Below are 14,582 nucleotides of genomic sequence, written 5' to 3' on the forward strand. Positions count from 1 at the left end.
ACAAGCCCTTTCCTGATAACTGGTGACCCTCTCGACTTTTGCATTGCAAATAAGACAGCAATTAACGCGGTCTTTGGTACAATTTGGGAAATCTCCCGTTCTAAAGATAGATTAAAAAAACCCATCTTTCCCCAACATTTTAGAAAGCAAAGACGTATTTCTTTCTTAAAAATCACTTTCTGGCCTAAGGGTCCTTGTTTTTTAAACGCACACCTGCAAAAAAAAAAAAAACATTTTGCGCGGGTCCTGAACTCCTGCTAAGGGTGACTTACAAGGTCCTCCAGCATCTTAGTAAGAGCCGCGGCTGAAGTGCTGCAAAAGTCCGTCCGTCCTCCCTTAATTGTACTGTTATCTTAAGCCGGGGCTCTCGGCCAGGAAGTCCCACCGCCTCCTTTTGTCTTTGCCAAATCAGACCCATTGGCTCCTCCCGCGGGGATTTAAAGTGGGAGCCCAGGACGTCTCCCACTTTAAATCCCCGCGGGGTGGAAGGAAGGAAGGAAGGAAGCCACGAGCACAGATGAGTCCAGCCACTTTCCAACCCTGGAGGGATTATTTGCAGCTGGCCAAGCTGGTGGAGCGGATGAGCCGGTGCGGCCCCTCCGGAGAAGAGCCCGGACTGCAGGCGGCGGAACTGTCGCCGGAGCAGCAGCGAGACCGCCAACTTTTCCCGCGGCAGCAGCAACGGCAGCCAATGGACCAGCCTCCGACCGCGCCGCGTAAGTGGGATGAGCTGAGCTGCTCCTTCTGCAGGCAGAACGGCGAGTCGCGCTCCATCTACGCCTCGCATCGGCTGAAGAACGAAGCCGGCCTCGTGGAGTGCCCGATCCTGAGAAAATACAAGTGTCCTCAGTGCGGCGCGTCGGAAGATTTCGCCCACACGAAGAAGTTTTGCCCTTTAACCAAGCAGGGCTACGCGTCCGTCTACACCAGCTGCATCAGGAACTCCGCGGGCAAGAAGAAAAAAAAGGCAAGTCTCCGAAAGCGCCAGCCGGCGCGGTCCGCCCCACCCCCCATACATACGTGGTATATTTTTTTATATAAAAAATCCTTTACCCTCCGCCCCCCCATCCCAGTTTTGAAAGCAACCCCAATGGATCGGCAGCGGCTCTTAATCTGTGAGAGGATCTTAAGAGATCTAGTCAGCAACATCTTTAATTTTTTTAATTGTATCACAATTTAATGCTGGGCCTGTTTCCCCCCCCCCCTAGAGGAGTCTGTAATTCGTACTCTGATTTGCATACTAAAAAGTACTAAGAATTTAATTGCTTGAAGTTTTAAAAGTGTCCATTTTATATGTTATGTCTGTTATACACACGCACACACTTTATATATTACCTATATACACACACTGCTCAAAAAAATAAAGGGAACTTAAACAACAGAATATAACTTCAATTAAATCAAACTTCTGTGATATCGAACTGTACACTTAGGAAGCAAAACTGATTGAGCAATCAATTTCACATGCTGTTGTGCAAATGGAATAGTTGTGCAAATTTAATGGGATTATTTCATTCAGATCTAGGATGCGTTATTTGAGTGTTCCCTTTGTTTTTTTGAGCAGTGTGTATATATGTATGTATGTATGTATGTATGTATGTATATATAAATACACACACATACATACACTATATTGAGAAGTGTCCTAAAAATGTAATTCCAGATAAATAAATAAAGAGGCAGTAGCCATAACAATTTCCAGAACGTTTATTTTAAAGCTACTAAAAAGTAATTAAGCTTTCATCAATCCCTATTGACTTCATCAGTGTAAAATCCACATTGAAGAGATGTTTGCACTCAATTTAGTTATTGCACATGTAATAGGTTATGTATATATGTGTGTTTATATATTTATACACACACACACATATATATATACATACACGCACATACTTTCCAAATATATATATATATATACAATGTATCACATGTTTTTTTGCTGATACATACAAAAATATAGTTTGTCTGCTATGAATAAATTAACTGACTTGAAATGGCCCTAGGTTGGGCCTAGAGGCAAAAAGGCGCTGTGACCTTCCTTCAATATACCAATATATATTGTGTTTGTGTGTGTGTGTGTATATATATATATATATCTGCAGTAAAGGTTTCCCAAAGATATACTGCTCAAAAAAATAAAGGAAACACTTAAACAACACAATATAACTCCAAGTAAATCAAACTTCTGTGAAATTAAACTGTCCACTTAGGAAGCAACACTGATTGACAATCAATTTCACATGCTGTTGTGCACATTCAACTTTGTATAGAACAAAGTATTCAGTGAGACTATTTCATTCATTCATCTCTAGGATGTTTTCTTTGAGTGTTCCCTTTATTTTTTTGAGCAGTGTAAATATATTTCCAGAAGACTAAGCCCTTAGAGACACATGATAGCATCATGCTAACATATTGAGTATTTATTAATAGAAATTCTACTTATTTCAGTAGGATCAAGAAAGTGATGTGATGTAATATGATATGATGTTTCTAAATGTGATATATAAACAAAGGTGACTAAAAACTCAGGCACAATTAAAAGAGATACAATAGTTTCCACTTCTAATAATTTCCACTCCTCCAAAAGATTATCCTAACATTTCCTTAAGGCTTTAAGACATAAACTTTGTGCTGCAGCTCATTTCATCAGATGCATGAAGTAATTTAATTTATTTTTAGAATGTAAATACATTGGAAAAAGATGAGGTGAAAATGGAAGGGGAGACCTGGTAGTTTTGCAAATGAAGATCATGTGAGAAAGATCTTAAGTACCTTATCAGTTGTTAATCCCTGCATTGTGTTTGCTCAGGTCTTCTGAGATACTTAACCCTCATCAAGGTCAACTTTTCTTATTTGTCTTGTTTTTAGTCCTGTTGTCCGATTGGTATCCCTTGTGTAAAACCCAGAATAATATTGCTGGCAAATCATATTACAAAAAGATGCTTTTTGGACCCATGTTTGTGTTAATGTCATAGGGACAAGTAAATATATATTTGTTGCTATATGAATCTCTTGATGGTATCATTGTCCTGTTATTTATGATAATTTTTTTCCCAAGGTTGTCTGTATAAGTATGGATATCATGACTAGTGGCTGAGTGCGATTGTTCAGTGTGGCTTGTAGCAAATTAGTAATGTATTTGAGTGTTTTGAGCCATTTGAGGTGTTCAGTAGTAGATAAGTTTTAAAGTAAAAGCTGTAAGAGAACATAGAATAAAGAAAAGTAGTGAAAAAAGAAAGATTATAAAGAATTGGCTTCTGATTTCCTTGTGAGAGTAGCTATGTTCCTCTCTTAAGATTACATTATACTGTACTTTCAGTCCTTTCATAAATTACTTTCTAATCTTTAAACCCATAAATCCCAAGGGTTTTTCATTTTTTAAGCAAAAAACCCCAAAGGTTTCCTATCACTAATAAATGTATTTGTTGATCTTTCACTAATCAAGTTAATTTTGCCATTTCTGCTAGTTCTGTCATTTTAACCAACTATTCCCGTTTTTGGGTACTTCAGGGACTTCATTTTTGTGCATATAGTTCTAGTAGTACTTTTTAAAAGATTAACATAGTTGGAAGGCATCTTGCAGGACTCTACATGTGCCTCTATCTAGGATCGAACTCACAACCTCCTGATTATGAGGCAAGAGCTCCACCTCTAGGCCACATCAAAAAAAAATTGCAGTACTTGTGTTTAAAAATAATCTTCCATAGCTCTTTTCTAATTGATTATCCATTAATCATTAATTGTGGCTCTTTGAGCAAAATTCTGCAGCCAGTAGTGATTGCTACAAAGGATGAGAAAGAGCTGCTGTGTATGATTTGCATGTTTGTTTACTTAATGAGAGTGATTCTGAAAACAAAAAATGTACATTTATATAATTGGGTCCCTGCTAGCAGAGTGGGTTTTGGATGCTCTGGGATGAAAAAGATCAATAAATATAAAAACAATTATTGGGGTATTAAGTTGTGATTATTAGGCTGGCAGTTTATAGACTTAGAAGATGGGGCCTTCAGGGATGACACTTAGAGCCTCCTCATCTTTGCTACAAAAATTAAACAGGAAATTACTTTTTTATAGTACAGTATTAAGATTTATCATTGTTGTTTATGACTGTTGATCTTGTTTTGTGAAGAGAGAACCCCATGCCACTTTCTCAAAACTACAATACAGGGCCCATTTTTGATCATATTTCTTTGGGTTCCCTCCAAACATGGCATTCAATCATACCAATCACAACTGGTTATGTAAAAAACACAAAGCTCTTTTAGAAGACTGGACTTGAATCATTCATTAAATGTACATGCTGCCCATCTCACTTTCCAAAACAACTCTGTTTTAAATCTACCCTTCTGGGTGAGGAAAATGTTATTGAAATTAGTTATATATATATATTTCTTTCAGGCATCATAATAGTGCTTTTCTGAAGAATGGAGAGACTGTTGGACTAATCATTCATGTGGAATCACTGGTGCTCAGAAATCAATTTATAAACAGCTTGAAAAGTGATGCAGAAAGGACTAGTTAACAGATCTGACACAAGCAATCCATCCAGCACACCTGATATCAAGAAATCTTTGTTTTTTCTCCACCTGTGTTCCCATTTTGTTAAAATTATTTGATTGAGTTGCAAGACATTTTATATGATTTCCTCAGTCTGCTCTTCTGCATTCAAGTAACATGAATGCTGTTTGTTTGTTTGTTTGTTTGTTTAAGGTTCCTCATGTTTATTATTTATGTATTTATAATTGTTTATACTTGTTTTGCAAGTTATGTTTGTGAACCAATTGTTTGGTTTTAAAGTTTAAAGTTATTGTTTTTGTATGAAAACAGAATATTTTTCTTTAACTCTGAAATAAAAAAGTAATTTCCATGATGATGGAATTAAAAAAAATACATAAATTCACAAAAGGAGACAGTTGGAGACATCTAGATGCCTTGTAATCAGTATTATTTAAAACAATGTTCCGATTTGACTTGTGTCCAAGTAAAGGATTCAGATTTCTGTACAGACCTCACAAAGTGAATATATCTTGCCATCCACAATTTTGTACTGTCTAGATTTCTAATAATCTACCTGATGATATGGAATTATGGCAATTGTAAGGCTAATATATTTGTATGGATTCACATTGCACAAGGCTTTTCTAACTTATTAATAAACTATTAAATAGTTAAACCAAAATGATGTACATTTGGTAGTGTGACTGAAGTTTTTTACTTTTATTTAAAAAGCAACAGATATGCTACTCTTCATATGGGAGATAGGAGAATAGTCGGAAAGTTTTGTTATTTCAAGACATTAGCTTTAATTCTTCTCAGAGTTGAGATAATCAGGTAGATGCTAAAACAAAGATAAAATGTATTTTTACGTTAAACTATTTTATTGCAATGAAAAGTAACTGTCGGAAAATAAATGCCATGCCTCTTGATAGGCTGACATAGCTAAAAAAAAATTCCAAAAGTAGAACAAACATTCTTATAAATATTGAGGGAATAACAGAATCTATGTGTTATAATTCTCTCTTCTTTTTCGCTGCACAAGACATACTTGTCATAGTGTTCATGTTGTGGGATAGGAACCTCCCATGTTGTTTGTTTCTCCGAGACTTGAGTCTCTTGAAGGAGTCCAGATCTCTGTGTGTACTCATGATCAGTCGGCTGGAAAAAATGTAACAATCAAATTATGAATTTTAGCTGCTGAACAGATACAACAAAAAACAGTCTGAAAACCAAAACTCCATTCACTATGATTAGGCCAGAAGAACCGTTGTACATACCTGAACGATCTTCTCGATGCACTGGAAGGAGAGTCCAACATGGGTAATCACCAATCCTATTGGTAGAGACTGAGTTAATTTAAATATTTAAATGCGAGGTAATCACCGCCCCTTAGCAGCCCCCAATACCTCAGTTTTAAAAACGAAGACATTATAGAGGTAACACAATTTATTGAACTTCAACCATATAACAATTAACGTAGAAACCTCGCAACCCAAATACTCCGGCGACCTGGCAACTACGCCGGGTGGGTTTGGACTCTCCTTCCAGTGCATCGAGAAGACCGTTCAGGTATGTACAACGGTTCTTCTCCACTGCACTGGGAAGGAGAGTCCAACATGGGATATACCAAAGTTCACATCCCTTGGGAGGGAAAAGGCTGTGCCACGGTCGACGGAGAGGAACAAACCCTCTGCAACACACGCCTCCCAAAGGAAGCTTCAGCCGAAGCAACCGAGTCCAGTTTATAATGACGGATGAAGGTTGTAGGCGAAGCCCAAGTCGCTGCCTTACAAATGTCCTCGATAGAAGCTTGGGTATTCCATGCTGCAGACGCCGCCGCACTTCTGGTGGAATGCGCAGTTATGCCAGTCGGAGGCGACTGAGACCTAGCTTTGTACGCTTCTGCAATACAATCTCTAAGCCAGCGACTAATGGATTTGGATGATACCCCAAGTCCCATAGATCTTTGTGCAAATGACACAAACATTCTGTCAGTTTTCCTAAACAGAGCAGTCCTTCTGATATAAATCTTTAAGGCCCTCCTAACATCCACCTTGTGCCACCTTAACTCCAAAGGATGTTGGCCATGTGTACAAAAGTCAGGAAGGACCAATTCCTGCGATCTGTGAAATCCAGAGTTGACCTTGGGAATAAAGGCCGGGTCCAGTCTCAGCACCACTCTATCTGAGTGGAACACGCACAAATCCGCTCGAGTAGACAGGGCTGACAATTCGGACACTCGGCGCGCTGATGTGATTGCCACAAGAAATGCCGTTTTAAATGTTAGCAGTCGAAGTGGAATAGATCTTAACGGCTCAAAGGGAGGTGCAGTAAGAGCTTTCAGCACGAGAGACAAATCCCAAGTTGGGAACCTATGTACCTGAGGTGAGTGAGAGTTGACTGCTCCTTTAATAAAGTCTCGTATCCAAGGGTGTTGTGCCAGTGAACGAGATTGAGGCACGTGCACAATGGTCGCGAGAGCTGCTATTTGTCTCCTCAAGGTATTTGGTGCCAGACCTCTATCCACTCCTGCTTGCAGGAACTGTAACACCAGAATAACCGAGGCTTGTTGCGGATTAGCACGCTGTGTTAAACAAAACTTACAAAATGCCGCCCAGGTAGCCTGATAAATTCGCACCTTAGACGGACGACGAGCAGCTTGCATGGTAGATACAACATTGTCCGGTATACATTGGTTTCTCAATCTCAGCCTCTCAAGTGCCAGGCGGTCAGCTGGAACCATTGAGGGTTCGGATGACATACTGACCCCTGGCTCAACGATATCTCGCAATCTGGAATCCTCCACGGGGGAGACACAGAAAAGGCTGTCAGATCTGCAAACCAAGGGCGTCTCGGCCAATGGGGAGCCATAAATATCAACTCCGCTCTCTCCTGCACCATCTTGTCCAATGTTCTTTGAATAAGGCATGTTGGTGGAAAAGCGTAAAGTAGACCTTTGGGCCATGGAGACAGAAGAGCGTTGACCCCTTCCGCTCCTGGCGTTGTGAACCTGGAATAGAATCTGGGCAATTGGGCGTTGTCCGGAGTTGCAAAAAGATCCACCGATGGAACTCCGAAGCGGCGGGTTATGTTGTTGAAAAGAGCCGGGGCGAGTCGCCATTCCGATGGATCCAGGGTCGCCCTGCTCAACCAGTCCGCTTGCACATTGCTGGTCCCCGCAATGTGCTCCGCCCGCAATGAAGACAGATGAAGCTCGGCCCAATCGAAGAGAGCCGTAGTCTCGAGCATGAGGCGCTGTGACTTCGTGCCCCCCTGATGATTGAGGTGGGCCCTGGTCGCTACATTGTCTGTTAGGACCAGTATATCTCTGCCTTGAACCCAGCAAGCAAAGGCTCGAAGTGCCAGAAACACGGCCCTGAGCTCCAGGAAATTGATGTTGATAGGGGTCAGGTCGTCCTGAGACCATAGGCCCTGGGCCATATGAGGACCCATGTGAGCCCCCCAACCCGACAGACTCGCATCTGTGGTCAGAACCAAACACTCGTGGCTGTGGAGAGGGGAACCCCGGAATAATGCTGGGGACAACCACCATTTCAGTGAATGTTTGACGTATGTTGGAAGCCTCACCTGCCGGTGAGAGTGGCTCACCTTGTCCTTTTGGTACGGCAGTAGGAACCATTGGAGGATCCTGATGTGGTGTCGAGCCCATGGTACGATTCCTATGGATGATACGAGAGTCCCAAGTACCCTGGACAACATGGCCAGCGATACTTGATGTTGACGACACAGATTGCTGACCAGTCGCCGTATGTTGAGGATTCTTTCCGGTGTCAACGATACCATGTCCTGAGTAGTATTTATAATAGACCCCAGATGTTGGATGCTTGTAGAGGGAAAAAGATGGCTCTTTTCCTCATTGATGGTATAGCCATGTCGCTCCAGGACGGTTCGTGTAAGAGTCAAATCCTGTTGCGCTTGGGGCAGTGACTTGGACATAACGATGATGTCGTCCAAGTATGCCATCACCCGTACAGACTGGGCCCTGATATGCACCGTCAAAATGTCCATCAGCTTTGTAAATGACCGAGGCGCCGAGGACAGGCCGAACGGCATCGCCCTGTACTGGTAGTGTGTACCGTGCAGGCAGAACCTGAGAAAACGACGATGGGCCGGCCAAACGGGAACGTGCAGGTAAGCATCCTTCAGGTCTATCGACGTTAGAAAGTCGTGATGACGAATAGAGGAGAGAATCGATTGGAGAGAGTGCATTCGAAATCTCCGATACCGGATGAAGGCATTCAGGGACTTCAGATTTAAGATCATCCTGAACCCTCCGGATGCCTTTGGCACGAGGAAAACGATGGAATAGAACCCCGTGCCTTTGGCATGCTCGGGCACCTTCTCTATCGCCTTGATCTCCAAAAGATGGTCTATCTCCTGCTGCAAATGATGTCTTTTCAACGGATCTCGTGTTGATGGACATTGGACAAATCGGTGCGGTGGGGGCTGAAGAAACGCCAGACGCAACCCCTGAGAAATTGTGGCTAGCGCCCATTTGTCGGTGGAGATACTTCTCCAGGAGACACTGAAAAGTTGTAGCCTGCCTCCTATGGGCGCTAACGGATGCAAGTCACTTGGAGTTGCGTTTGAAGCCCCTTTGGTTTCCCCTGAAGGGCCGTCTCGCTTGCTGATATCCCCTCGGTCGGTCTTGAAAGGCCGCACGGTCACTTCGAAATCCTGATTGACCATACTGGCCTTGTTGGAAAGGCCTAGTCTGACCCCCCGATGAGGAAGAGTCCCAACGAAATGGCTGGCGACGATTATAGGGGTTAGCCCGACGCTCCTGTCGCCTGTATGCTCTGGGAAGGGACTTCCGTTTGTCCTTGTCCTCAATGAGGACCGGATCCAAGGCTTCCCCAAACAGTTTTTCTCCTTGGTATGGAGAGGAAGCCAGGTTCCATTTGGACTTAAGGTCCGCCGGCCAGTTCCTTAGCCAAAGGAGTCGCCTGGAAGCCAGAGAAGTTGCCATTCCTCGAGCCGAAAACTTCGCTGCATTGAGGGTAGCATCTGCAGAGAATTCCGCCGCAGCTAATAACTTACTGATGTCCTGACGTAAACGGCCATCCTCTGGGCCTAGACGGGCCTGCACCTCTTGCAGCCATATTATGGAGGCCCGAGTGAAAAAGGAAGCAGCCGTGGCTGCTCTAAACCCCCAACTGGCCATTTGATGCGACTTACGCAATAAAATCTCCGCCTTTCTGTCCTCTGGCTTTAAGCTATCGCCAGTTTCAGATGGAACCAAAGCCTTTGAAATAAGAGTCATTACTGGCTGGTCAATGGGCAGAAACTCCAACAGCTTTTCCATATCCTCATCCAGAGTATAGAATTTCCTCTCCATGACCGAAGGTCCTGGAGCCGCTGCTGGAGTCTGCCAAGGGTGCTTGATACTTTGTTTGAAGATATCCGAAGACGGCACATGGTCAGTCTCGGGCTGAGGCTCTTTGAAGAGAACTGTAGACGGTTTAGGGTCCTCAGTAGAATCTGTAACTTTAGTAGGACCTGGCAAGTCCGCTGTTTGCTTTGCCTTATGGAGTAGAAGCTTGAAATAAGAAGCCTTAAAGAGACCAGCCACCACCGGGTGGTCAGGAGTGGTCTCGTCATCTGAGAAATCATACTCTTTCTCAGTCTCCTCCAACTGGGAAGGCTCTTCAACCCAGGACCCCATACCCGAGAGGGGCGGTACTGACCAAGGATTTCTTGTTGGACAAGGATGACGTGGATTCTGCACCTTTGCAGCCATCCCCTGGGAATATGCATCAGTGACAAGCTCCTGCAACGCTGGAGACATCTGTTGCCATGTGTCAGGGTGCACTCGAAGCCCAGCTGCAGTGGGTGTAAAGGTTGCTGAAGGCCCACTTCTGATAGAATGAGGTGCTGAAGGAGGCCTGGCTTGACTATGGCCTGATGCAGTGTGACCAGCTGCAGGCAGAAATGGGCCCTGCCTCTCTGGGGACCAATCCCTTTCTGACAGGGTGTCAGTTGGTCTCAACCCAGAATATGGAGCTTGTGGATCCCTGGCCTGAAACACCAACTGCGCAGGGAGAGGCGAGGCAATTCTAGGTGTCAGAATGGCTGCCTCCAGCCTCTGCTCCAGTGCCTTAATTCGCCTCTCTGCCTCTTTGAGAGAGGAGGAGGAGGCCTGAGCCTTGGATTTATCCTTGGGCTTTGACTTCCCCTTATCCTTGGGCCCCGTGCTAGGAGAGGATGCCTTGTCAGAGGTCTTCTCTTCCATAGCTACTCACGATCAACTGTAGTTAATGGTTTCAATACAGAAGCAATGCTACTCCAACGAGAGCTGACAGCAAAATGGTGGCTTTAACCCCTTCAGGGCCTGACTCCTGAACACAGCCACTGTTGGTCGCGCCCACCAAGTGGGCGGAGAGCAACTCTTTTCCCGCTTGAAAGACCGGGCTGTCAAACTGTTACAAACGTTATTGCAAGCCCCAAAATGGCGGGCGCTGTCATTGCAAGCCCCAAAATGGCGGGCGCTGCCTTCGCAAGCCCCAAAATGGCGGGGCGTGGGGGAATCTGCCTCAAGGAAGGCTCGCTCCCCATAGCCAGCCGCATGCCTCCTTGTCGGGAACCTTTCTTGTGCCATTCAGCCTTTCCTGCCGATCCAGCGGCTCATAAGGCTCCAAGAAGCCGAAAAAAAACAGCGCCGCAGCGGCGGGTGGCGCAGGCTTTGTTTCAGCGCGCGAACAGCTGATGGGCGCTGGCCCTGCGCCAGGTAATTCAATTACAGGGAAAACGGTCATCCCGAGCCTCCCAGTGAGGGGGGGCGGACCCCCTCACCTTCGGCTCTCAGCCCGGGTATGGCCTCTGAGGCCAGTGACCCCAGGCTGAGGTGCTTCCCGTTGAGGATATGCCCTCTGAGGGAAGGGATCCCCGGGAAGGTAAACAGTGGGGGTAATGCCCACGGAGGGCAGAAACCCCTTTCCAAAGGCTCCTCTTCATTCTGCAAAAGAAAGGGAAAAGGAGAAAAAAGGAAGACAAGTTATTTTATTAAACATTAGTAATACTTAAATAAGATACTCTTAAAAACAGTCTCTACACTTAGACTGAGTTTTTAAAACTCAGGTATTGGGGGCTGCTAAGGGGGCGGTGATTACCTCGCATTTAAATATTTAAATTAACTCAGTCTCTACCAATAGGATTGGTGATTACCCATGTTGGACTCTCCTTCCCAGTGCAGTGGAGAAGGTCTTTTTCACTCAGCTATTTAAATTTCTACCCATTGCCATTTAAAAAACAACAGACATTTGTATAGTTTTTATTTCAGTAAACTTCATGCCAGTTGAATTAAAAGTGAATATGCATTGGTAGTTGCCTTGAATCTGATGATTGTTAATTTCTAAATGTTAATTGTGCTTATGTTAGGGGCATAACTCTTGAGTTGGTTTTTTTCTACACAAAATAATCTTCCAAATACTTATGGTTTTCTGTAGTGACAAAGCACTATTTTTTGGTTATTTTTTGTACTTGCCTCCACTAGGAGATAGAGGGAATGACATTTATCAAAATATTGTCTGATTCAGGGGTGGGCTACTGCCTGGCGGGGGGATGAAATGCAGTGGGGTATGAAAATGGAGCTTCACCCCAGAGGACCCAATTTGCATTGAAAGATCTTGAAAGAAAATGCAGGGCATCCTGCATAAGCCACACCCACAGTGTTGTAGTAAAAATTTTGGTAGCCCTTCACTGGTCTGATCTTACCTTTTCATTTTATCTATTGACATTATTTTATACTATTATGATTAGTGGGCATTTTGGTCTCACCTAGGAACATCCTAAATATATTAGTGTTCAGGCATTGAAAACATAGTAGAAAACAACCTTTAATATACTGCAAATCAGGAATAGACTAACAGATTTTAATGAAAGGAATAAGGTGCAAGGCTAAAACTGATGTAAGATTTAAAGGAGGCAATGATTTTACAGACGCAGGTATCATGATTGCAAGTACTTATATCTTTATCCAGTTAGCAATTATAATGGTAAACAAAACCCATTGTTGTGACCATCTGATACATGTGAGTGTAATGTGAGGAGATGAAATAAAAGATTAATGAGCAACAGGAAGTCATAAGGTTTAGGGGGGCTGGATGATCCAAAGAGAGTCCCTTCAGAGTGAGCCCCAAAATGTGATCTGTGCCCCGGAAGAGAGAAACCACTGCTTCGGACCATCCATGACCACAGAGGGCTCACCCAGCCTGCGGTGAGGGGCAAGCGGGCCCAATCCAGCCAGTTTTTTTCCCTGGGAAAAAGTGACATGTCATGCCTAAATTATGTTTGGTATGTATGTATGTTAGCTTGGTTTTGGGGTTTGTAATGGGTTGTTAGGGTCATGGGGTTTTATTTACTGTTGTTGTTCGACTTATTTTTTATTATTGTATTATTGTTTTTATTGTAGTAAGCCGCCCCGAATCCTACAGGATTCAGCAGCATATAAGTCAATTAAATTAAATTAATGTTAAAAGTCATTGTCCAGAAGCTGAGAGGACAAACTGGATTTCCTCAAGGGATCTCTGATATTCCAATGCCGTCCAGGGTAGCGTGAGAAAAACATCTGGTTGTCAGCCATCCTGGGAGAGATTCAGTGGGAGGAAACCACGATGTTTGACAGCCAAGGAGCTCCAAGAAAAGTCAAACAGGGTTTCAAGCCTTTCTTAAGAAGGGCAGTTTAAGCCATCAAGTCAGCCAAGCAATAGAGAGAAAGAGGGTTTAAAAACAAAACAAAAACAGCTATCTGCAATATCCTCCGCTTCCTTGGGCAAGACAAAGGTGGAGCTAGGCACCTGTCCAGCTGACTCTTGAGGACTTAGGAGGGACTTGGCTTTCTTTGCCACTCATAAGATTTGTTGCAGGGTCTGTGCCGTTATAATTTCTTACTGTTTGTGAGAACCCACTTCAGGTTAGGTGGCTGTCTCTAGTCTAGACCAGTGTTTCCCAACCTTTTTTGAGCCGCGGCACATTATTCACATTTAGAAAATCCTGGGGAACATTGAGCGGGGAGGGGGGGGGCGCTAAAAAAAAAGTTTGGACAAAAAAATTCTCTCTCTTCCTCCCTTTCGCTCTCTCTCTCTCTCCCTCTTTCTCTCTCTCCCTTCCTCTTTCTTTCCCCCCTCTCCATCTCTTTGTTTCTCCCCTTCCTCTCTTTTTTGCCCTCCTCTCTCCCTCCTTCCTCGCTCTATGTCTTTCCCCTCACCCTCCTTCCCCCTCTTTCTCCCTCTCTTTTCTCTCCCTCTCTTGCTATATTTCTCTCCCCCCCTCTCTCCCTCTCTTGCTATCTCTTTCTCTCTCTCCCCTCTCCCTCTCTCCCCCCCTCTCCCTCTCTTGCTATCTCTTTCTCTCCCCCCCCCTCTCCCTCTCTCTCCCCCCCTCTCCCTCTCTTGCTATCTCTTTCTCTCCCCCCTCTCTCCCTCTCTTTCTCTCTCTCCCTCTCTTGCTATCTCTCTCTTTCCCTCTCTCTCTCTCCCTCTCTTGCTATCTTTCTCTCCCCCCCTCTCTCCCTCTCTCTTTCTCCCTCTCCCTCTTGCTATCTCTTTCTCTCCCCCCTTTCTCCCTCTCTCTCCCTCTCAGCAGGCAGCATTGGGCAGTAGCCATGGGGCGGCTGCAAGGTCGTCAGCTGTGAGGCGGAGCTCCGGAACGGATGCACTGACGGCGGCGGCTAGACATGTTGCTAGACGCCGTACATGCTGGCGTTGCGCTGGGCGTGGACGTGGGGCTGGAGCCTCCGTCTTGGCCCAGACAGCAGGCAAGTGCCAGCCACGCAATTCTAGCATGTCCAGCCGCTGCCGTCGGTGCCTGTTTCCGGAGCTCTGCCTCACAGCTGACCACTCTGCTGCTGCCTCACGGCTACTAGCTGCTGCCGCCGCCATCACCCTCCCACTGCGCGCCGCCCTTCCGCTGCCACTACCCCTCCCACCAGGCCCCAAAGCTCACCTTGCTGCCGCCGCCAGGGAAGCTCCAGCCAGGCGGGGCGCTGCAGTTGCCGGAAAAATTGGAAGGCACAAAAGAAGGAAGCTCAGCTTCCGTTCTCACAACTTTTTGCTCTTTGCAAAAAT

At 44.7% G+C, this 14,582-nt stretch overlaps 2 protein-coding genes across 3 annotated transcripts in view; one reads left to right on the forward strand and one right to left on the reverse strand.

The window, feature by feature from the left end:
- The first annotated feature begins 491 nt into the window (after positions 1-491).
- On the forward strand, positions 492-5,137 carry NANOS3 (nanos C2HC-type zinc finger 3). Its single transcript, XM_070736137.1, has 2 exons — positions 492-967; positions 4,399-5,137. The coding sequence occupies exons 1-2, from the start codon at positions 518-520 to the stop codon at positions 4,405-4,407; spliced, it is 459 nt and encodes a 152-aa protein (XP_070592238.1). The 5' UTR covers positions 492-517; the 3' UTR covers positions 4,408-5,137.
- A 222-nt stretch (positions 5,138-5,359) lies between these two features.
- The window catches only part of BRME1 (break repair meiotic recombinase recruitment factor 1), a 36,475-nt gene continuing 27,252 nt past the window's right edge, over positions 5,360-14,582 (reverse strand). For both annotated transcript variants that reach the window (XR_011557742.1, XM_070736138.1), the window contains one exon: positions 5,360-5,655. Coding sequence is in view for 1 of the 2 variants with exons in the window: in XM_070736138.1 (XP_070592239.1) it covers positions 5,508-5,655 (148 nt within the window). In the remaining variant the exon portion in view is untranslated. The remainder of the gene's footprint in view (positions 5,656-14,582) is intronic.

This window comes from Erythrolamprus reginae, chromosome 2 (genome assembly GCF_031021105.1).
Source record: "Erythrolamprus reginae isolate rEryReg1 chromosome 2, rEryReg1.hap1, whole genome shotgun sequence".
Classification (NCBI taxonomy): domain Eukaryota; kingdom Metazoa; phylum Chordata; class Lepidosauria; order Squamata; family Dipsadidae; genus Erythrolamprus; species Erythrolamprus reginae.